Raw genomic sequence first — 23,872 nt, 5'->3', positions numbered from 1 at the left:
CCTGCCCGCTCCAGCCCTGCTCCGGCCATATTTATTTCATATATGTGGATACTGTCTTCAGACACAGCAGAATAGGGCATTGGATCCCATTACAGATGGTTGTGAGCCACCATGTGGTTGCTGGGAATTGAACTCAGGACCTTTGGCAGAGCAGCCGGTGCTCTTAACCACTGAGCCATCTCTCCAGCCCCCAAGCCAATTCTTAGAGAAGGTGTAGCTTGTTAACTAAACGACATTCTTCTATTCGGTTTTCTATCATTGGTAGTATTTTGTTCACCCAGGCTTGAGTTTCTGATCATATTCTACAAATCACGCTGTAATGATAATGCCTAGTGCTTTCTCAGTAATCAGTGCTGTTCTAAATGTTTTGATGAACACATATTAACTCCATATGAGCCTTATTTTCTATCACATTTTCTTAGAAGTGGGAGACCTGAGATCCAGCTGTCAGCATAGGAACTGCTTCCCACTCTACGCAGTCTGACTCTGTTGGCCTTGGTCTTAACTCTTCAGATACCATTTTGTGCATGTGCCAATACAACAAAACATGACATCAATAGACGATAAACTGGTGCTTTTTGGTTTTTTTGTGTTTTTTGATTTTTTGGATTTGATTTTTTTCTTCTTCGAGACAGGGTTTCTCTGTGTAGCCCTAGCTGTCCTGGAACTCACTCTGTAGACCAGGCTGGCCTCGAACTCAGAAATTTGCCTGTCTCTGCCTCCCTGAGTGCTGGGATTACAAGCGTGCACCGCCACCGCCTGGCTGATGATAAACCCTTGGGCTTTAATAACGTTATACATTATTGCATGTATGGGTGTGTGTTCATGCGTGTGTGAGGATGCATGAGTGTGCCCAGGTGTGTCTGTGGAGGGTCAAGGAACACTTGTGTGAGCTAGTTCTTTTATCCTACCATGTGGGAGCAAGGGGTTAAACTCTGGTCATCAGGCATGACAGCAAGTGCCTTTACCTGTAATATGCATATCTGTGGTGATGGAGACCTGTACCACCAGACCAAAAGATAAATTCTTTCTTTTCTAAATTTAGCTTAGTTTTTTTTTAAAGTATACATGTAGTGTATGTACATGCAATAGTCACGTGTGTTTGGGTAAATCAATTCTTTTTAAGAGGTAAAAAAATTGCTATAATAAAATAAGCCACCTTACAGATAAATTCTTAAACTGTATGTATGCAACCATAATTTAATAAATTTTAAAGTTGCTTTTTTTTTTCTGGTAAAAATCTTCAGAAAGAGTTGGAAAAATTGGGAATGAAACCCATTAATTCTCAAACCACACACACAGGAGTCTAAATAGGACAACCACCCAGTCACCACAAATCAATCCCACTCTGTACCCGATAACCAAGAACACGCGAGCGAGGGCTGCAGAGACGGCTCAGTGGCTAAGAGCTCTCGCCGCTCTTGTGGAGAGCCCATGTTCGCTTCCCAGAACCCACATGGGGCCGCTCACAAGCAACTCTGACTCCAGCTCCAGGGGATCTGTCACCTTCTGTGCCTTCACATGCACCCACACAGACATGGTGTACACACAGACAAGCAGGCACGTAGGCACAAACTTGTAAATGGCTAAGAAAATGGTTTTCCAGTAAAGGTACTTGCTGCTAAGACTGACAACCTCCGGTCTCCGGGATCTCCGAGGCAGGAGGGGAGAACCAATCCTTCCAAGTTCTCCTTTGACCTCCACATGCATGCTGCAGCATGTGTGTAGTTACACAACAAATAATGTAATAAAATATAATAAAATGTATAATAAAATATAATAAAATAAAATGTAATAAAACAATTTTGAAGAAGAATGTGGGAAACAAAAGTGTGATGGTTTGTATAGGCTTGGCCCCGGGAGTGGCACTATTAAAAGGTGAGGCCTTGCTGGAGTAGGTGTGGCCCGGTTGGAGTAGGCGTGTCATTGTGGATGTGGGCTTTAAGACCCTCATCCTCGCTGCCTGGAAGTGAGTATTCTGTTAGCAGCCTTCAGATGAAGATGTAGAACTGTCAGCTCCTCCTGCACCATGCCTGCCTGGATGCTGCCATGTTCCCCTTGATGATAATGGACCGAACCTCTGAACCTGTAAGGCAGCCCCAGTTAAATGTTGTCGTTGTAAGAGTTGCCTTGGTCGTGGTGTCTGTTCACAGCAGGAAAACCCTAACTAAGATATATAGAAAGCAGGAACTATGAAGGGTATAAGTTCTCAAACAGGGATATTGCTAAATAATTGAAGGCGTGAAATACTTACTCTTTTTAATACTGGTTACAGTTGCTGCATTTAGAATCAAAGCTAATATTTATTCATATAAAACTATAATGCAACAACACAACCACTGTGTGTGTGTGTGTGATGTGTGTGTGTGGTATATGTCTGTGTGAGTGTGTGTACATGGATGCCAGTTGTCAAATGTCTTTCTTGTTCTCCACATTAGTTTTTGAGACATGGCCTCCCACTAAACTTAGAGCTCATCAATTTAGCTAGGCTTGCTGGGCAATGAGTTCTGAGACTGGCCGGCCAGCTTCTCACCCCACATGCTCGCCACCGAGCCGGCTTTTTATGTGTGTGGTGGTCTAAACTCCGGGCTTCATAATTGCATAGCGGGTCCTTTACTGACAGAGCCATCTCTCTAGTCCCTGATAACAGCTACACGTTCTGAATAAGACTTTTCCATCTACTCGGCTCTCTTTACAATCTAGTGCAATGGGAGGCGGCTGGGTACACACACACAGCTGCTCTACAGACGCTGACCCTGGGCTGACAGCGCAGCAAAGGGATGAGAGCTGGCCTTCCAGCTCCAGGGCTCTCACTTCTGAGGAAGAACACCCAACAGTAAGGAGACAGAGAGCGTAAGGGCTTCAAGAATACTTACATGCTGAATCCAACAATGCCAACAGACATCCCGGGAATCCCGAGGGCGGCGGGAAGGAAAAGGAAAAACACACATTTCGTTATTTGATGACAATAATCTTAACAACTTTGAAGACTTGAGTGTAAGTTTGCCATACCTTCACGACGTCAACCCAGTTCCAGCCTCGAGGGAGTTCCCCTTTGTGATCTGGAGGAGAAAATCGGTAACATTACTACAACCGGCTGGCTAACTGTAAATGAACTCATAATAGCAAAGAGTACTTTCTACACTATTGCCTTGATGACAAGTTGGCACCACACACTACTAACTTAGAAAATAGTTTCCAATTAGCTGTGCGACCTTCAAACACCATACTGGAGGAACCTGCAGAAACCAGTAGAGTATTTGAGACACGCCCTGTTTTACATTTACCCCACACCCAGTCACAATAAAGCCCATTACCAAGGGAAAGCAAGCGGTTAGACCTACGACACACTGCTCCCACGCAGGTGCACGCTCCTGCTTCCCACGAGCCCAGTGCTCATCCGAGGGCGGAACTGCCCTGGCTCACTGTTTCAGGGGTCTCATGGGGGGCCCTTGTCTAGGAGACTGTGTCGAAGAAGTCTGGCTTCAGGACTAAGAGGACCACAAGTTAACTTCTGTGTGGCTTGGCCATGCTCTGACAAGACATTATACGACATTCTTCAAAAGGAGCAGCAGTCTTGCAGTGTTTCTTGACCTGTGGGTCATGACCCCCATAGAGGTCAAATATTAGATCTTTACATTACCATTCATTAGAGCACCAAAGTTACAGTTATGGAATAGTAATGAAATGACTTTATAGTTGGGGGGGTCACCACAAGATGAGGAATTGCACTAAAGGGTCGCAACATTAGGAAGGCTAAAAACCAATGCTCTCCTGAGGACTCATGGGACAAAACTCACAAGGACTCATAAAAATGCATGGTCTAACCTGGGTCCTCTGCATAGATATTACACGTGTGTAGCTGGTGGGATTCCTGTGTGGGGGCAGGGGCTGTCTTCCACTCATTTGCCTGCCTGTGAAATTCTTCTTTCTACAGGGTTGAAAGCCTCGTCAGGCCTTGATGTGAGAATATGTGCCTGGCCTTATTGTAGCTTGTTACGCAGTATTTAGCTGATGTCTCTGAAGGCCTGCTCTTTTCTGAGGGGGATTGGAAGGGTGGTGGATCTGGAAGAAAGGGGGCTGCTCAGGGGAGAGACTAGGGGGTGGGGAGGGGAAAGAAACTGTGGTCAGGTGTACTGTATGAGAGAAAAATTAAGAAAAGGAAAAAATGCATGCTTTATAAAATGTATTCGTCTTTTAATATTCGAAGTCAAGGAACTGATTTAACAAATAGACATTTTGCTTAAAAAAAATTCTTCAGTATTAGGGCCAACAAGATGGCTCAGCAGTTGAAGGTAGGTGCTCCCTAGGCTGACTGCCTGAGTTCAATCCCTGGGCCCCACGTGGCGAGAGACAACTCCCCAAAGTTGTTCTCTGATCCTCACACAAATGCCACAGCACACTGGTGCACAGAGACAGGTATGTGCGCAAAATAAACGAAGACAATTCTTTTATTTCAAATGTTTTTATGTCTCTTATTCTTCATGTAGGCTGCATGTTGTATTTTAGGAAGCCTTTAAAAATTTTTGCATTTGAAAAAAAATACTATACAAATTAAAAAAAGAAAAACCTCTAAAATCTGAATTTTTTTTTAATAGTTTTGACTTTGGATTATTTTAGACCTTGAATTATGTCTGCTCAATCAGGAACTATAAAAAATATTCCAAATCTGGCAGGCTCTGAACTCTGTAATCCCAAGCATGTAGATAAGACCTGTATTAACTTTCCAGTAAGTAACTTAGAAACTAATGATTTTCAGACAAAGGCAATTCTTAAAGGAGCTGGTTTCTGATGGAAATGTTCTTTTCTCTTTCAGACCCGTAAGCATCTTATGCCACAGGTCACATGGGCACAAGGCTGGAGCATCAGTTAGGTTGCACAGGCTAGCCAATTTTATTTAGCATGAAAGTTCTCGGTCACAAACTCCTACATTATCATCTTAGGGAGATTAGATCTTAGTAGGGCATCATCAACGAGATGAGCGTTGGGGTAGATGGGGACATTATTTAATGAAAATGACCACAGGCCGCAAGGCATGAAGGGTGCCTTCCATAGATGCTAAAACATTCCAAAAGACAAAAACCCAAATTCTGCAAATAAAATACGATGGCTAATTTCCTTCTTTCCTTCAGTTATATACACTTTACCACTTCCTGACATGCGGGTGAACAGCACAGAGACTTTTATAGCACAAACTGTTACAATTGCAAAATCTTGTTTGAGGACCAATGCAATCTTGGTTTCTTTTATTCTATTATCAACAGATATTAAACAAAAAACCATACGATCCCTCCATAAAATATTTGGCAGAGGCTGGAGAAATGACTTGGCAGTTAATAGCACGTGTCGCCCTTTCAGCATGGAAACATGATGTGGGTTTCCAGCACCCACATCAGGAAGCTGCCTGCAGGGCCAGGGTTAAGGGCTCCAACATTCTTTTGGGGCTTGCACAAGCACTGTGTGCGTGCGCACACATCCCTTTTACACAGGCACACACACCCCTTTCGCACAGGCACACGCCCCTTTCGCACAGGCACACGCCCCTTTCGCACAGGCACACGCCCCTTTCGCACAGGCACACGCCCCTTTTGCACGGACACACACACCCCTTTCGCACGGGCACATACCCCTTTATGTAAAAGTGTATGCTCGTGAACATTGCTCTTTTTTCCCCTAATTGGGAAAATTCAGATGGACGCCCATTTGCAAATCTAAGAGAAAGAAGCAACAACACGTAGCTGTTGATTGAGCTGGAGTTTCTAAACCTTTTCTGGAGGAGTCTGTTTTCATATACACGGGAATTCTTTTCTGAGGACTTATTGTATAATTCAGTTAATTTCAGGGGAAAAAAATTAAACAACTATACTAAGACGGAATGATGTTCCAGACTGCAAGTGGAAACTATTTCACACAGCTTTTAGAAGTACACAGCAAATAAAAATCCCACATATTACAGTGTTCAGGTAGGACACATGCTTTGTCTATTTTTCTAATGTCCCTCAGTGAGAATATTTATAATTGCTTTGTGAGTCATTCTCTCGAAGTAGCAATAAATACAGTATTTTTGTACTGTGAACAATGGGACTCTGACTCAAATGCTCCAAGAATAAACTAAAGAATTAGCCAGGCAGTGGTGGGTAGCACATGCCTTTTATTCCAGCACTTGGGACAGAGGCAGATGGATCTCTGAGTTTGAGGCTAGCTTAGCTAGGGCTGTTACACAGAGAAACCCTATCTTGAACACAAAACAAAGAATTCACTGGTAAACCTAAACATATCAAGCTACGCTTATCACTGTAAAACCAACCTACTTCCTGTGTTAAGAAAGACAAAGAACAACTAATGCAAACCTGTTTTATCTGCGAGCTTGCGTTTCTGAGCTTTGGAAAGTTGTTCTTTCTTGTCTTTTTTCTTACTTGATGGGGCTGTGCTGGGAGTTTCAACCGAGATGATATTGGTCACAGGAGTCTACATGAACAGAAGCAGAGCTTAGACGCACACCTTAAAACCCCTTAGATTAGACCAAGTCCGGCTACATCTTGGACAGAATGGTGGGTTTCTACATTTACAATAGCAAAGGCGTTATTCTGTCATTCACTCAGTGGCCTGGGCAGCCTCGAGCATCGCTGGCCTTGCTTTTATTTTTAAGGACACAACCCTGGGACAGCAGGTGAACCAGAAGGAAGTCTGCTTGCCCATGTTATGTGGACGATCTGAGTGTCAACATAATTGTCTAAGCCGCCTGGCTCGCCGTCACTATTGACACTTCTTTAGAATCATCACGAATTCCCCTCAGATCTTCTTGTTCCCTGAAGAAAATCTTCAAAATATTTGGGCTTGCATAGTTAGCACTTATGACTATATATGTGTGTGTTTGTGTGTGTGTGTGTGTGTGTGCGTGTGTGCGCGAGCGTGTGTATGAAATTTAATTGACCCTTACCACAATTGTCTAGACACTATTATAATCCCACATAACCACTGAGACACTGGGCACACAGAGATTGTGAAAACTGGCCAAAGTTGTAGGGTCAAAAAAAGTAGTGTGGGGAGGATTTGAACCCATGTAAGCCTCCAATAGAACCAGGACAAGACTGATTCCCTCTTCTTTCCTCCCCTCTTTTGTTTCTCTCCTTCCTTCCTCCTTCCTTCCTTCCTTCCTTCCTTCCTTCCTTCCTTCCTTCCTTCCCTCCCTCCCTCCTTCCTTCCTTCCTTCCTTCCTCCCTTCCTAAGTCAGCACCTTACTATTACTATGTAGCCCTCCCTGACTGGCACTGAAATCACAGACCTGCCTCTGCCTCCCTGGTACTGGGATTAAAGACGTATACTATCATGCCTCGCTTCAATTTCCATGGTTAGAAGTATTTTAACCTTTGCTGAAGAGCGAACATTGACAGACCATAACTGCATTTTCTCCCTTCAGTAGAGGCAAGCTGAGATTCACGGCTCTCATTTAACCTGAATGTTATTCTCTCTTTACATCAAACACAGAGTCTCCTAATTTTCAAAAAACAACTAGCAAAAAGAAAGAAAGAGAGAAAGAAAGAAAAGAAAAGAAAAAGAAAGAAAGAAGGAAAGAAAGAAAGAAAGAAAGAAAGAAAGAAAGAAAGAAAGAAAGAAAGAAAGAAAGAAACTAACGTGCCCAGACCAGAGTCATGTGGTGGCACCAAGTGGCACTCACCGTGGAATTCCCAGGGTGATGGTTCTCCATGAACTGCTCTTTATTGTCCTTAGCATACTCGAACAGCGTGTAGGTCATGGCTGTGCCAAGATTTACCTCCACGGCCTCCTGCAGCTTGGCCAAGATGCTCTGCTTTACCGCCGAGGAGCTGCAGTGCAGAGAAACCACACCGTCAGGGTAAGTAAGAGAGAAGACGACCAAACAGCTCTGAAAAGCCAACTACTCACATGGTGTTGTTAAAAAAGGCGTTCATAGATATGACGGGAGGCGTCTGCGGGTATGTCTCCGTCCAGGAGATCTCTATCAGGAAGGCTTTGGGATCGCCGTCTTCACCTATCTGAAGAAAAGGGAGTTTTAGGCTCGCGGAGAGCGATCAGGAGAACCAGATTATTATCTTCAAGATGGTTCTTTCCAATACTCATGTTCAAATCAGAGGCATAATCTTCTGAGGAGTTCTGAGGTACCACTAGGGTGGACCAGGGTGAGGGGAGTAGAAATTACTCTGTCGTTTCGTCTCACCCCAGTTTCAGGAAGCTTCGTTTCTGCTGATAGCCCATTTCTCAACCAGCTGCAGGCTTTTCAATACCAAAGATACATTTTACATTATTTGTTTCCAATGGAGAAAATAAGACAGGATCAAAAGACCACAGAACTGTGTGTGAAAGCACTGGGATGGGGGTGGGGAAGGGGGGGAACAGACGGATGGACGGGGAGGGGCGTGGCAGAGGCAAGTGAACCTCTGAGCTTGATGCCAGCCTGGTCTACAGAACTAAACAGAGAAGCCCTGTGTCAGAAAACACAACAAAAGACGGCAATAGACAAGAAGTAATCATTCACAAACCTGAAACACCTCGTCTTGAAGGCTTCTAACTGCTAAACTACCACAGGCACAAAGACCTTGAAAACTGATGCGTGCTGTTCAGGTGGGAAGAGACCAGAAAATGGAATATAAAACAGACAAAGAAAAGGACAGGGGAGAGGGCGCTGTAGGCCCCAGAGCAGTTCCTGACAGGAATGTCTTCAGTTTTGTCAACTTTTGATTTAAAACATCTTTAATCTTAAGGAAATGCTGAACGGTCATTTTCCTCAAGCACATTAATGAACACCTACTTCTCTAACATGTATGATTTTTTTCCCCATTTTGGTTTGGGTGGAAGTGTTTGAAGGGAATGGAATGTCTTTAGTCATTTATGGGTGAAAAGAAAAGTATCTCAGGGTATCTTTTATAGCGACAAGACAATTATCATGCCCCCAAGAATTCAACGCTGATATAAAAAAACTCACCTAATAATTATTCATATTACAAATTCCCCAACTGTGCTTAAATAATTAATTTAATTTTTTATGTCCGATAATTAATACCACTCCCACCCCAGAAATCTAAGCTCACGGAAAGTATATTGTAATTCGCTGTAATATCTCTCTAGTCTATAGTAATAGAACCCTCCCCATGCTTTTTTTAGTTTTTTTATGACATTAAGAGTCTAGGCCAGACCCAGGTGTGGTGGTGCGTGCCTTTATTGTATTTATGGGTACACTGTAGCTGTCTGCAGACACACCAGAAGAGGGCACCAAATAACATGACAGATGGCTATGAGCTACCACGTGGTTGCTGGGAATTGAACTCAGGACCTTCACTAGAGCAGTCGGTGCTCTTAACTACTGAGCCATCTCTCCAGGCCCTGGTGTACGCCTTTTGGAAGATCTCTGAGTACAAGGCCAATCGCGGCAACAGAGCAAGTTTTGGGAGAGTGGACAGCTACACAGAGAAACACTGTCAGGGGTGGGGTGGGGACAAAAAAGGAGTCTAGGCAAGTTTTCTTGACTAGCACCCCCTAAATATAGGCAACTACCTCCTCTGTTCAGATTTGCAGGGACCATTTTGTGAGGAGAGGTGGTATGGTGGGTCTTGATGCATCCTAATCAATGGGGATAATACCTTTAGCTTAGAGGTAAGGAAGAAGCAGTCCGAGCAGTAATAACACGAGATTTTAGCATCTGTTAATAACGCTTGCTGGAAATCAAGCTTTTCAGATCCAGGGCCTAAAGCTTCGCCTCCCCCACCCCGACCAGGCTTGGGTGGGGGATGGGAGGGTTGGGGGGGGGTTAAAGGTACGCGCTGTAAAGCCTGATGACTGAGTTTGATCCTGGAGCCCACACAGTGGAAGGGGACAAGCAACTCACATGAGCAGCGTCATGCAAATGTTCCTCCCCAACATACACACACACAACACAAATGATTACAAAATAATTAGATATAACAATTAAATAATTAGAAAATAATCATAATAATTATTTCGTAAAAATAATTAGAAAAAAATTTCACCTCAAATTAGTATTTGCTTCGCCTTTATATTCTGCCCTATCCTCAGGCGCCTACTTTCAGCTACATTCAATAGCAACGTAAGTTGAGGCACTGAAACAGCATCAAATAAACGTAAGGACCTCTTGCTATGTCAGGATGAGTCGATCACAGGCATGATGGATGCATTAAAAGGTGAGAGAAGATAGACGCTTCAGGTAATCAAGTCCTTCTCAGGCGTACTTGGAACGGATCACTACCTCCTCATTGCATTAAAGAGAGAGGCAGGAGCTCTCCTGTCTCTAATGATTTACACCTAATGACTTACAAAAGTGCAGAATAGATAGCGTTTAAAAGTAAAGCAAGGCACAAAGTGAGGGTGAAACTAAGAATGCTTCAAACTGAGGGCAGAATGGTGGTGCACGCCTGTAATCCCAGCACTCTGGAAGGCAGAGGCAGGCGGATTTCTAAGTTTGAGGCCAGCCTGGACTACAGAGTGAGTTCCAGGACAGCCAGGGCTACACAGAGAAACCCTGTCTCAAAAAAAGAAAAAGAAAAAGAAAAAGAAAAAGAAAAAGAAAGAAAGAAAGAGACTCTGGTCAAATGGGTCACAGAGGTTAATTAGTTTAGAGAAGTCACATAGGAAGGAGATAAGAGAGGAACAAAAGAGTAACAACGAATCTAAAGACAATACTTAGGTGGGGGAAAGATACTGAAGAGATCCTTCAGAGATCTTTTGTGCAGAATGAAAGTGGAAAGGGTTTGGCAGAGGTAGCTCAAAAGAAAAGGAAGACTTTGAGTGGCAAGAGACCCACCCGTGGCTGGAGACCCACCCAGCACCAGAGTTAAGAGCATTTGCCACACAGGACACGCCTTTAATCCCAGCACTCCGGGAGGCAGAGGCAGGAGGATCCCTGAGAGTTTGAGGTCAGCCTAGTTTACAGAGGGAGTTCAAGGACAGCCATGGCTACACAGAGAAACCCTGCCTCAAATAAACAAAACAAAGAAGAGCATCTGTCATCATTGCAGAGGACTGCGGTTGGGTTCCCAAAACTCTCACAGGAGCTTACGAAAGCCAGGAATTACAGTTCGGTGGGATGCGGAGCCCTCTTTTGGCCTCTGAGAGTACCAGGAACACATGATACACATATTAAAAATAAAAATAAATCTCTTGGCCAGGTGGTGGTGGCAGCGCACGCTTATAATTCCACCACGACCAGGCTGTCCTCAATAATCTTTTTTTTTTTGGTTTTTTTTGAGACAGGGTTTCTCTGTATTACTTTGGCTGTCTTAGAACTCACGCTGTAGACCAGGCTGGCCTCGAACTCAGCAATCCGCCTGCCTCTGCCTCCCAAGTGCTGGGATTAAAGGCATGCGCGCCATCGCCCGGCAAAAAATTTCTTTTTAAAAGTGGGCTTTGATTATGGAGCTAAGAATTATTCTTATGCCATCATTCTACAGGCAAGGGAAGCCCAGAGGCCTCTTTCAACAGGCTATGGAAACAGGTCTCAAATGCTGAACTGGTCCAGTGTGAAGGAGAAGCAGGGGTGGGCGTTGGGGACATCATTTAGGAGCCTACTAAACTGCTCAGTGCAAGGACAGAGGGTCCGATGAGGTGGAACTCTGGCTCTTCTCCTTTGACTGTCGGACATACTATCTCCAATTTCATGATTCGCTCTAGTGTTTAAAAACACACACGTCACCTGGGCCATTCTGCAAATTGTACTCAATAAACAACTGATACTGTTAACGGAGATGGTTAGGAAAGCATATAAGACTCCTCACAGCCTCTTTGGTAAAGCAAAGGTAATAGTGGCTAGGAAGATCTAGAAGGCAGGCGGACTTAAAAGGGAAGGGCCAAGGTCTTAATTCCAGCATGACCTTTGGTCATTAAGGGTTCCCTGATATAACCTGATGGGATTTAGAATCACCCAGAAACAATCCTCTGGGCACGTCTGTGAGGGGTTTTCTAGGTTACGCTGACCACGGTAGGAAGACCCACGCTAACGTGGACATCATTCCGTGCACCGAGCCATCCTCCATGTCGGGAGAGTGAGAACTGGGCACAAGCGCTCTTTCTCTCTGCTTCCTGACTTTGGGTACAATATGACCACAGCCTCATGCAGGATCCTTCTGCCACAACTTCCCTGCCACTGATGAACTGTACCTTTCAAACTCTGAGCCAAAATAAAGTCTTCCTTACTTTTTTTTAAAGGATATGATTTATTATTATTTATTATTACTGTGTATGTGTGATTTGTATGGGGAAATCAAAGTCCCCCAGTACACAGAGGACAACTTCAAAGACTTTGAGAATGGGTTTTATCACCCCACCTTTATATGGATTCTGGGGACCCGGCTGAGGCTCTAGGGCTTGAGCAGTCAAAGTTCTCAGTCCTCTGGCCCTCAAGTTGCTTTCATCAGGTATTTTCTCACAGCAGTAAGTAAAGTAACAATTATAGTAGTTATACAGATAGAGGCAGTACAAAGACAGTCAGGCCTGAAGAGGAGCTGGGAATTGCTATAGAGGAATGGTGTTCTCAGTCTATAAGGCTCAACCCCTTTGGGGGTCAAATGACCCTTTCAGAGGGGGTCGCCCAAGACTACTGGAAAACACAATGTAAATTATGATACTTATATCACAATTCATAACAGAACCAAAATTACAGTTATAAAGTATCATGAAAGTAATTTTATGGCTGGGGAGGGGGGTCACCACAACATGAGGAGTTGTACTTAAAGGTCAGAGCTTTAAGGCTGAGAATTGCAGCTATGGAGAGTTTATTTCCTAGCTATGCTTGTAAGTCTGAGGTAAGAGAATCAAGAATTCAAAGCTAGCCTGGGCTATACGATAATATTCTGTCTTAAGAAGATGAACAAATGAAAACCCATTTTCTATTACTGTGTACATTACATTCAAGTTTGAGGATTATCTATCACTATTAGCTGTGGCAGACTTTAGGCCGCTAGGGCTGAGGGAAGCCATCTTTAAGAAGGTAATACCATGTAATTCTTTAATCTCTAACATTTTATAATCAAGTCAAAATGTTTTTTAGTAACTTTTTGTCGTTGTTTTTAGGTTCTGAATTAGGCTAGAGTGATGGCTCAGTGGTTAAGAGTGGTTAAGAGAAGGCTGCCCTTCGAAGAGGACTTAAGTTCATTTCTCAGCACCTCGATGTCAGCTCACAATACTTGTCCATGACTCTAGGTCAGGGGACCCAATGCTCTGTCTTCTGGGCTCTGTGAGCACCTGGCATGCATGCGATGCACAGACATAGTTGTTGGCAAAACACCAGACACATAAAATTAATATATATAATATATACATTTATATTATTTTATATAAATATATTAAAGAAATATATGTATTTTTATAAGAAGGTTCTATATTTAGTTTTCAAATGTTATCAATATACAGGTGATTTACAACCACGGGTAATTCTAGCTGAAGAAGATCTGATGCAGTCTTCTGGCCTCTGTAGGCCCCTACATATACACAGACAAGTAAGAAAAACAAGTCATTTTTAGAAAAACAAAAGTTTCAGAAACTATGGGAATGTGATAAAGTTAACACACTAAGTGAAAGGACAGAATCAGGTTCGACAGTTTCCCCACTGTCTTCTTTGTACCGCAAAGATGCATGCCCTGCCCACGCCGTGTCATGCATGCCCAGCCCATGCCGTGTCTTACCCTATATTGAAATGAAACTGGACTTAATTCTCGGAAACTTTCATCTCCTTCATAAATAGACCGTAAAGCTTCCAGTTCCATCTGGAGAAAAAAAAAATCAATGGATTTTGTTAAGTGGCATGAATGGATTAGAAAGACTTTAGCTTCTCATTCAAACCTACATTATGTAGTTGATGTAAAATGTGGCCTAACTTACTGGCCCCCACACAGGATATATGTGTGCATACTACACAGTACAATCACACTAACAAGTATCCTGAGGGAAGGTGTTGGGCGCTGCCAAGGATTTTTACATTGTACCAACTCACTTAATTCTCACATTGACCCTGTGAAGAGCACATTACCATATTCCTTCTCCATACTGTGGAGGAAAGATGTAGGTTAAAGCAACTTGAAAATATTTTGTCTTTTAGCACTCTACTTTGGAACACCTAACCTGGTGCATAGGAAATGCACTAAACTTGGAAATAAGAAATAGGACACACAACAATTTCCCATTTTAAAAAGAACTTCAGTTATACCCGTGATCATTTTCATAGAGTAATACAAAGCTTAAGTAGTACACAGGACCTATTCAACATGATCGAAGGACTAGAAGAGAAGATGCTAATTAGTAATCCCTGCCTTCGATTTGTCCACAGTATTTTGGAATACTGTGGTCCCACAAATGAGAAATCTCCATCATTCTGAGTGACAGTTGAGTCTTGGAGAGACAAAAAACAAGGGTATCCCATTTTAGTTTTCTTTTTTTCCTTTTTCTTTAAAGACTTATTTATTTAATGTATATGAGCATCCTGTTGCTGACACACCAGAAGAAGGCGTCGGATTCCACTACAGATGGTTGTGAGCCACCATGTGGTTGCTGGAATTGAACTCATGATCATTGGAAGAGCAGTCAGTGCTCTTAACCACTGAGCCATCTCTCTACCCTCCCACCCCCATTTTAGTTTTCAGAAAGATTGATGGCACTAATTCTAGAGACTAAAGAGGGTGACCTTGATATATTCTCTATGTACAAATTTTAGATTAGATCATAAAGAAATAAGGCATTAGATCTTAGGATCCAGGAAGCATTACAACAAGATATAGCTAAACAACCCTTCTCAGTGGAACACAGTACTCTAGAGAAGGGCACCAGACTCAAGCTCTTTAGATCTCTTTACAGAACAGACCAGAACAAAAACAATACAAAACAACAACAGAGGAAAACACAGAAATCCAAACTGGACTCGAGAATGTCACTTCGGCCATATAAAACTTTTCCATATTTTAATTAATAACTTGGGCAGAAACAAAAAGAGAAGACAGGCTAGTTAAAATGGGTGGATGATAATTTGATGATGAAAAAATGCATCAAGTTGGGTGGTGGTGGCACATGCCTTTAATCCCAGCACTTGGGAGGCAGAGGCAGGAGGATTTCTGAGTTGGATACCAGCCTGGAGAGTGAGTTCCAGGATAGCCAGGGCTACACAGAGAAACCCTGTCTCAGGAAAAAAACAAAAACAAAACCAAAAAACTATAAAGTAAATGAATCAAGCTGATGAAAGAATTAAGACAACCCCCTCCAAAGTTCTTTTAAACAAGTTATGATAATATTTAACTGGGTAAATATTAACATTATTATATTAAATATTGCATTTAATACCAAAATATATAAGAAGAACATGTGGGATGAACTACTTTGTATAAAGCACTTAGTGGATGTTGACAGTAAATCAGAAGAAAGTGTAATGCAACAGTTTCAGCAGTGGCAAATGGAGGAGATTGTGTTTATACACTCAGCTCAATTCAGGACAATGAAGGAACTAAGATACAGAAACAAAAGTGAACCAGAAACATAGGATGTCTTTTTAGTTGTTTTGTTTTATTTTTATACAAAGCTAGTATCTTCCAAACTGGGCAGGAAACCAGACACCTGGATCTTCAAAGATCCAGACACCTATCATGATGAAGAATAAAACTTCACTGTTGAAATTAAAGATTCCTGGACTCTAGCACAGAAATGTTGATTCATTAGGTCTGAGGTAGAGTCAGCTAAGAGTGGTGATGGTGGTCCAGCAGTCAGGTCCACGAAGTGTCACATTGTGCTTTGCTGGGAGAAAGAACTATTTTCAAATTGACACATAATAATTTTATTTAGTGGGGCTGGAGAGTTGGCTCAGGGATTAAGAGCACTGGCTGCTCTCCAGAAGACCTGGTTCAATTTCTAGCACCTATATGGTGGTTCACAGCTGTCTAGAACTCCTTCTTCCAGCTTCTTTGGACACCAGGTACCTAAGTGGTGCACATACATACATGTAGACAAAATGCTCATGTATGTAAAAATAAAACTATTTTAAAAATTGTATTTATGTATGTATGTATTTATTACATTTATTATGTAATTGTATTTATTCTTTGATAAGTGTCCCTATTATAACTATCACCTCAAGTTTTCAACTATTTGTCAATGAACCATTCAAAACTCTTCTATATATTATGAAATGCACAGGATACTTTAAAACTAGTTATTCACTGTGTAAAAAAGACATCAGACTTGGCTCTTCTCCGTTTACGATTGTATCCGCTCATTAGTAGTCTCTTCCCCTTCCTCTACGGTCTCTCCCCTGGATTCACTGAACTGGTAAAAATATTTTAGCAGGCTATTCAGATATCAATTACCTTGTGAATGTGGAGGTCCTTTATGGAGTATTTGTAGCCTAGCTTCTATTAACAGCCACATTGTCAAATGTTAACTTTTAAGCAACATATTCAAAATAAACTTTTCAGAATTACTACGTATCTACTACTACACAAGGAGTCTACTACTACATAAGATTTATTTGTCTTCTTTGTTTGTTTGAGACTGCATTTCTGGAACACCAGGCTAGTCTCACACTCTGAGATCAGCCCGCCTCTGCCTCCATAAAACTGGGATTAAAGGTGTACACCACCACCGGGTGGGATTTATCTTCTAATCCTCATTCTATCACATCCGCCAGGCAGCCCCAGGGTTCTCCAGCACTGTAGACACTTTGCTTTTTCATCTGGGCACATTACAGAGTTGGAAAGTTCAATAACAGATGATTTATAGAATCCATTCCTTCCGACTTTGACATTTTGCAAAACAAACCACCACCACCAACAACAACAACAATAACAAAAACCAAAGCACAAACTTTAAAATTCTGACTGACATTCGGATGCTCAAAACACTGTATATTTCTCAATCACAGACTGATGAACGACTTCACTAAGCATTATAGGCAGAAACCGAAATACGAGGGTCATTCATTTTGCCCGAGAGATTTTACTTACTCGACCCTCTCTACGAAACCACAAGTTTTACAATTTAAAGGTGTTCAGATTTGAAGACAGAATAACTCGACACACAAGCGCTAAGCCACACGAGGGATTTAAGGACGGCCAAATGCTCTAGGGTCGTGGACCAAGGACACTCACCTTAGCAAGGAAATCTAGGGAGACCTCCCGGTTGCAAAAAATGACAACTGAGGGAAACGGGAGGCTGAATCTCACGTGACCCATTCAAGCTTGCGGGCCATACGGTTGCCCAGTGCTATCTGGCAGGGGATCCACCAACGTGGGACGTCCGGACAGGCGATGGAGGCAACCAGCGCAAAAGGCACGCGCGAAGTCCGGGTGTTCCACGTTGGGGCTGGCACCGGGACAGGGGTGCCCAGTCCTGGGTTCTCACCTCTTGGTCCTCGTTGGCACCCATCGTGCCGGGCGCACGGCGTTCACTACAGCAAAGAAGGGGCAGGCAGCGGGCGGGAGGCCGGGGCACCCCGTTTCCGCGCCTCGGTCTAGGGAAACCCTCCTCGCGGCCGTGGGTACGACCTCGCGCGCTCCCGATCCTCGGCAGCACCAAGCCACCGGCAGTCGACTGTGGGCCGGGAACCTAGGATCGCGTTAAGTGTGATCGGGAACCGGGATCACGTTAAGGGACACCCAGACCTTTGACTAGCTACTGATGGGCGGTAACGAGGAAGCCCCGCCCCCTCTCACGATTCCGTCTCCTATTGGCTCCTTCTTTTTCCGCCCCCAACTCTTGCTCCTCTAGGAAATGGAACACCTTCTTAACAAGGAACCCTGTTCTATTCCAGGACTGGTGTGCAGTACTGTCACTCAAGTCCAGGAAGTGCTTCCTGTGCCAGCGGAGGCGGGGAAAAGGAAGTCTCGCCTTCTGCCGCCCGGTCTGGGCTGGGCTGTCGGTTGTCGGTGGCGGTGCTCCTAGCCGCCCCTGCCTGGCTCTCCTGCCTCGTTCCTGGCTGACGGCGACTCGCCGCAGCTGCAGCGGGTCCAGGGCGTGCGGCCAGGGTGAGTTGGGCCCAGAGACCTTCCAGGCCAGGCCATCCCCGCTGGCTTGGGGGCCCGCGTTTCCCTTTGGCGTCCACCGGTGCAATCTTGGCGTTTCTCCTTCACCTGTAAAGCAGCGCTTATTTCTAGAAAGGTGGGAGTGGTGGAGGAAAATTGTGCCCGTTTCTAGGCCTTTGAGGTTGTTCTCCTTACCCAGTTGCAGCTACTAGGGCCGAATGCTGCGAGCCTAGGGACAGTCCTTTCGTTCTAAATTTGATCTTTTTGCAGTTGGATGTCTCAGAAGCCTTGCTTGTTAGCCGATGACTTGCACCCCAAACCACCTGTTTATTGATAGCCGTCTTCCTTAGTAGATATTTTGGTTGGGTTAGCTTGTTTCTCTTCTACGATAGCTTGCACTAACTGGGTGCTGAGGACTTAGTTTGTACTTCTCACTGTTCCCTGGGCTCTGTCAGTAGTTTGCTTGGGTTCTCTATTATTTTTTCCAGGAAATGAGGAAGCGATTTCTTTCCTGGGTGTCACTGAAATCTATTCAGTCAACACTTATCCTGTTCCATTCCCTTCTTAATTTTCCAAAAGCAGAGGCAGGACCATTGCAAGTGCCCAAGTTTGTAAGGTAGAATAAGGAGTTGCTGGTGCAGTTTTCATGATGTTGTTGGAACAGATTTGCTGTAATCAAGAGCTACACTGTCAGCTGGGAGAGACAGTAGCCATGGGAGGCTATAGAGCACTTGAAATCGGCGGAACTGAGGGTGTGCTGTTCCTATAAAATACTCACAGGGTTTGAAGACAATGCACAAATAGGTTTTTACAAGTTCATCGATAAGTTATAATAGTGTTTGGAAAATATTGTTGGCTAAAGTAGAATATATCTAAAATCCCACATCTTTCTTTTTCTTTTTGGGGGGAGTGGGGGGCTGTTTTTGAGATTTCCATAGCCCTGGCTGGCCTGAAACTGCCCTGTAGACTGTGGAATTTGAATAGTCCTCCTGCCTCTACCTCTTGAATGCTGAGTTTTCAGGAGTTTGGTTTCTGAGACAACTTCTCTTTCCTAATGTAACTGCTGGAAATGTTGACATTTTTGTGATTCGTACTATATTCCTATATACTATACTGTAACTATACTATAACTGTATACTACATACCTCTCGGCCAGTACTAATTTGAAAACTCTGTAAGTTAATTCTACTTCCCCTTATAGCCATTCTGTATTCAAGGGCCACAGCTATTTCTTTGGAGCCTCTAAGATTATCAAGGGAAAAGGCCCTTTCACAGTCTTGTCTAGACTGTTTGGTGTTAGGCAGATATGGAGCTATATTATATTTTGACCACTTCTATTTTGCTCTCCATCTTATCCCCCAGAAGCAGTGGATTTCTTTGCCTTCATAGCACAACCCTCCCCAAAAGTCTTTTAAAGCAATTCTGCAAGCCTATGTTGTAGATACATCATTTCTGACAAGCTTTTCAACTCGTGTTTCAATATCCATTGTTCCTTTAGCATTTGAGCATGAGGTAGCTAATTAGTAAAGGTAATTCACTTTTCAGTTAGAAATAATTCACATTTTAGGGATCAAGTGTCATTTGACACTAAAATTTTCCCAGAGATGACCCTGTGTTTTGTGTAATGTGCTGATGGCGATCTCTCTTTAATGAAACATATGATAAATCCTTTCAGAAATAAAAAACTGGTTTAAGAATATAGTGACCCTTTTGATTGGAATAAGCACATTTTTTTGAATAATCATTTTCTAAAGTCAGTACATACCTGCATTTATTCTAGACTCAACTAAAGGCTACAGTACAAACATGCCCTAGGGATTTCCATTCATTACTGGTGTCTCTCTTAGACATTTTCCTTTACATATTACATCATCATATATTATGAAAACCAAAAAAGCAGCTATTAAATAGTGATAATTTGCATGAATTATATTCTAAGTATTGAGAAATTAGATAATTAAAATTCCAAAGAAATCAGAGAAAGTTGGATTTTTTTATATATGTAAGTCAATAACTTTTAAAATTTTATTGACTATGGTTAATACAGGGCACATGTATGGCTTGAATATTTTTAATAAAATTTTTCAGACAGTCTTACTATTTTACACCAGCCCGTCTTGAACACTTGATCCTCCTGTGTCAGCATCCCGCGCGGTGGGATTCTAGCATGTGCCAGCTAATTTAATTTCATCACTTATCTGCTTTCTTAGTCTGTTGATTCCACACTTGGATATACATTTTGTAAGATTACTGGAAATAGAGAATTTATCTGAAAGTTGAGTACAGCCTTTTCTGTGGAATTAAAAATAGCAGTGATATTAATAATTGTAATAAATCTGACTTAGTAATTAAAGTCTTCACTTTGCTCTCTTCTGTTCGCTTGACTATATACGTAGAGCCTTTTGTCTCTTTATAGTGTTTATAATTAGATATTGATGTTGGTTTTAAAAATTATGACTGTCTTGACATTTGTATTTCAGATTTTTCCGTGACGTCTGAACCATGAGCCCCACGCAGTGGGACTTCCCCGTGGAGTTATGTTGCCGGCCCATGGCTTTTGTTACACTCACTGGCCTTGATGTGGTTTATAATGCTGTCCACCGAGCAGTCTGGGATGCTTTCTGTGCCAACCGGAGAGCTGACCGGGTCCCGATTTCCTTCAAGGTGCTCCCAGGTGACCATGAATACCCAAAATGTAGATCAAAGGTAATGACATAAGGTCACTTGCATTCATTCATAGCCCCTGTCCTGTTGCTCCTCCCAGTCTTGCTCCAATTATGTGTGCTGGAAAGCCACTGAGTTTATCAGGGCAAAGGTTACGGTTGTGCCTAAGGAAAAACAGGTATTTTCATATACTATGGAATATATGCATATGCTTAATAACACTTAATTTTAACCTCAAGGATTTATTGCAATGCTTTCTATACTATGAGCCTACATTTTTTTTCTTTTTAAAAAATTAATTTATTGGGCTAGAGAGATGGCTCAGCGTTTAAGAGTACTGACTGTTCTTCCAGAGGTCCTGAGTTCAATTCCCAGCAACCACGTGACGGCTCACAACCATCTGTAATGGGATCTGATGCCCTCTTCTGGTGTGTCTGAAGACAGCTACAGTGTACTCATATAAATAAAATAAATAAATCTAAAAATATATATATAATTAATTAATTAATTGAGAGAGAGAGAGAGAGAGAGTGTGTGTGTAGGTCCGATGACAACTTGCAGTGTTAGTTCTCTTCCAGTTATGTCGGTCCCGTGAATTGAACTCAGGAACTCCTAGGCTTTGCAGAAAGTGTCCTTTCCACCTATCCCCTCCCACTTTTCTTTTCATTAAAGCACCCCCATGTCTCCGTAATTTTAAGTCTTCTTAAAGGAAGATGTCCTGTTGCCCGATCCTCCTTGCTGGTGTCCTGTGGACCCCGTGGCCTTGGCAGTTAGGCTCAGCCCCCCCACAGGGAAGGTGAAATGCTGTCGGGGCAGTCCGTAAACAAATGAGGGCAGAGCGCATTTTAGATTATATTACTATTTCACAGGAGCAGAGATGGGGATGGGGAAGAGTAGAGGCAGACCTGGAAAATGGCCGAATACTTTGTACGGGAGCTGAGAGCCTTGGCATTCTTCCTCTCATGGGAAGTGCTGTGTCTGTGTGGTTGAGGCCCTGCTCTGACCTAGACACTGACGCCTTTTATTAATTCCCAACGGGCTGACTTTCTCCTCTCATGACCGGGCAGTGTGCATGCACTCGCATGCATGACCGGGCAGTGTGCATGCACTCGCCTGCGAATCCCATGTGAGGTGCCTGACGCCGCAGGGCGGCATCTGCTGCTTTTCTTCCCAGCTCACTGTTTTGTCACGTTGGCAGAGAACGTCGTATGAGTGGTACATCCCTAAAGGGATCTTGAAGACCGGCTGGATGAACAAGCACCTGAACCTGGTGCCCGCGCTGGTGGTGGTGTTCTATGAGCTGGACTGGGACGAGCCTCAGTGGAAGGAGAAGCAATCTGAGTGCGCCACCAGAGTGGAGATTGTCAGGTACGCGCCATCGGGGCGGGCGGGCTGCAGCCATGCTTGAAAGCGTCTGTGTTTTACTGTTCATGGTATCAGGGTTTGAGCCCACGGCCTTGTGTCCAAGGCCAGCACTCTAACCCTAAACTGTAGTCCTGAACTGCAGCCCTGTTCACAAACACCTTTTTGGAAGTAACTGAAAGTATTTAAACTGTGATGGTTACTCTGAGATGTTAACCTCCTTTGAAACTCGTTTTTGTTTCTAAGAGGTGATATTAAGTATTAACAATATGGTGCCCAGGATATGAAGAAATTTAGAATGCAAGTTGGCCTGGTGTTCCAAATTTTTGTCTTAAACTAGGATCTCTTTGGGAGATAACAATTTAAATCAGGCCCCATAAGATACTTTTCTCAAAGAACGTTTTTTAAAAAAGATATTTATTTGTGTGTGTTTCTGCCTGTGTATGTGTATTCAACTGAATGTGTGTACACACATATGTATCCTGGAGTTGGTGGAGACTTAGACAAAAGCATCGCATCTCCAGGAGCTGGAGTTGCAGGCTGTTGGGGATGACTCCTCAGTGGTTGCTGGGCATTGAACTCTGGTCCTCTCTAAATGAACTCTAAATGCTGAGCCGTCTCTCTTCGGCTTTCCTAAGACACTGACACATTGTTTATCATTGTTGTTTATGTACATGATTTGTGTTCATGTGTGTCGTGCCGTGCGGGGACAGCATGGAGAGTTGGTTCCCCCTTCAGCTCACATGTGTTTTGGGGCTCTAAGTTGGGTTGCCAGTCTACAAGGCAAGCACTTGACCCTCTGAGTGCTTCACTGGTCCCTGTAAGGCTCGCTTGATCCTTGTCTAGCTCGAAGATCATTACTCCGGATGATAATGTATCACTATGAAAAAGTAAGTTAGCTAATTTTGATATTGAAGTGGATGTTAAAGTTTCACATTAAAATGGTCTTTTCATCCATTCTTGTATTTGGGAGGCAGGTCAGAGAGCAGCTGGGGTGGGGCGAGCGGGCGGGGCAGGGTGGGTCTCTCCTTGCACTGTGCACAGCTGGGGAGTCGACTCTGGCCACCTCACTGGCCTGACCTTCACTTCTACAGATTTCAGAAAGAGTAAACGCTTGTTAGGAGTTTATCCTTAGGAGAGGGTTTATTCTGATCTTAACCATTTTTTAGTTGAAATTTATCTTCTGTTGAGTTTTATGTGAAGCCTGAAATAGTTTAGGTAAAACAAGTTCACTTCTTTATTAGTTTTATTGTTTTTTTTTTTTTTTTCCCATCACAGGCAAAGTTTGCAAGGGAGAAACACAAAAGTTGCGGTTGTCCTGATTCAAAAGAAAACACCTTTACCCCCAGGTATCAGAAGGTTCATTTATCGCTTTATTCCTCAATTGCTAATCCAGGAGGTAGATTTTATTTAACGTTTAAATGTTTTGCATGTTCTTTTGGGGGGGGGGGAATGACAGTATGCTAACTTTTAAAAAGCTCAAATAAAAGGCCAGAAAGATGGTTCAGCGAGTAAAGGCATTTGCTTATGGCCTGAGTTCAGTTTCCAGAGCCCACTTGGTGGAAGGAGAGAATCAGTTCCTGAAAGTTTTCCTCTGACCTCCACAGATGTAATGTGTCTCAGGTGCACACATGCATACATACATACATACATGCATGCATACATACATACGTATGCACATATGTATGGACACGTGCAAATAAATGAATGTTGTACTTGATGCACAAATGCTTGTTGTGCATTGACGGATACAAACGCCGAGTCCTGCTTTTTCCTCTCTGCTTAGTCCTTGTGTGCATGTGTGTATCAGCTGACAGAATAGTTAATGCAGTTGCTGCCAAAGTGTTATTTACTTGACTGAG

General features: G+C 43.1%; 2 protein-coding genes across 2 annotated transcripts in view; one reads left to right on the top strand and one right to left on the bottom strand.

The window, feature by feature from the left end:
- Positions 1 to 2,940: 2,940 nt before the first annotated feature.
- Rwdd4 (RWD domain containing 4) lies at positions 2,941 to 17,656 on the bottom strand. The gene is made up of 6 exons (XM_052162693.1): positions 17,365 to 17,656; positions 13,671 to 13,751; positions 7,906 to 8,015; positions 7,679 to 7,826; positions 6,351 to 6,468; positions 2,941 to 3,062 (listed from the first exon to the last, which is right to left on the bottom strand). The coding sequence occupies exons 1-6, from the start codon at positions 17,386 to 17,388 to the stop codon at positions 2,956 to 2,958; spliced, it is 588 nt and encodes a 195-aa protein (XP_052018653.1). The 5' UTR covers positions 17,389 to 17,656; the 3' UTR covers positions 2,941 to 2,955.
- A 352-nt stretch (positions 17,657 to 18,008) lies between these two features.
- The window catches only part of Trappc11 (trafficking protein particle complex subunit 11), a 42,908-nt gene continuing 37,044 nt past the window's right edge, over positions 18,009 to 23,872 (top strand). Inside the window, 4 exon segments of the mRNA XM_052162679.1 lie at positions 18,009 to 18,120; positions 20,465 to 20,690; positions 21,847 to 22,016; positions 23,289 to 23,359. Of these exon segments, the coding sequence (XP_052018639.1) occupies positions 20,487 to 20,690; positions 21,847 to 22,016; positions 23,289 to 23,359 (445 nt within the window). The 5' untranslated portion in view covers positions 18,009 to 18,120; positions 20,465 to 20,486.

This window comes from Apodemus sylvaticus, chromosome 18 (assembly GCF_947179515.1).
Source record: "Apodemus sylvaticus chromosome 18, mApoSyl1.1, whole genome shotgun sequence".
Taxonomy (NCBI): Eukaryota; Metazoa; Chordata; class Mammalia; order Rodentia; family Muridae; genus Apodemus; species Apodemus sylvaticus.
This window is presented reverse-complemented; position numbering and strand designations above follow the sequence as displayed.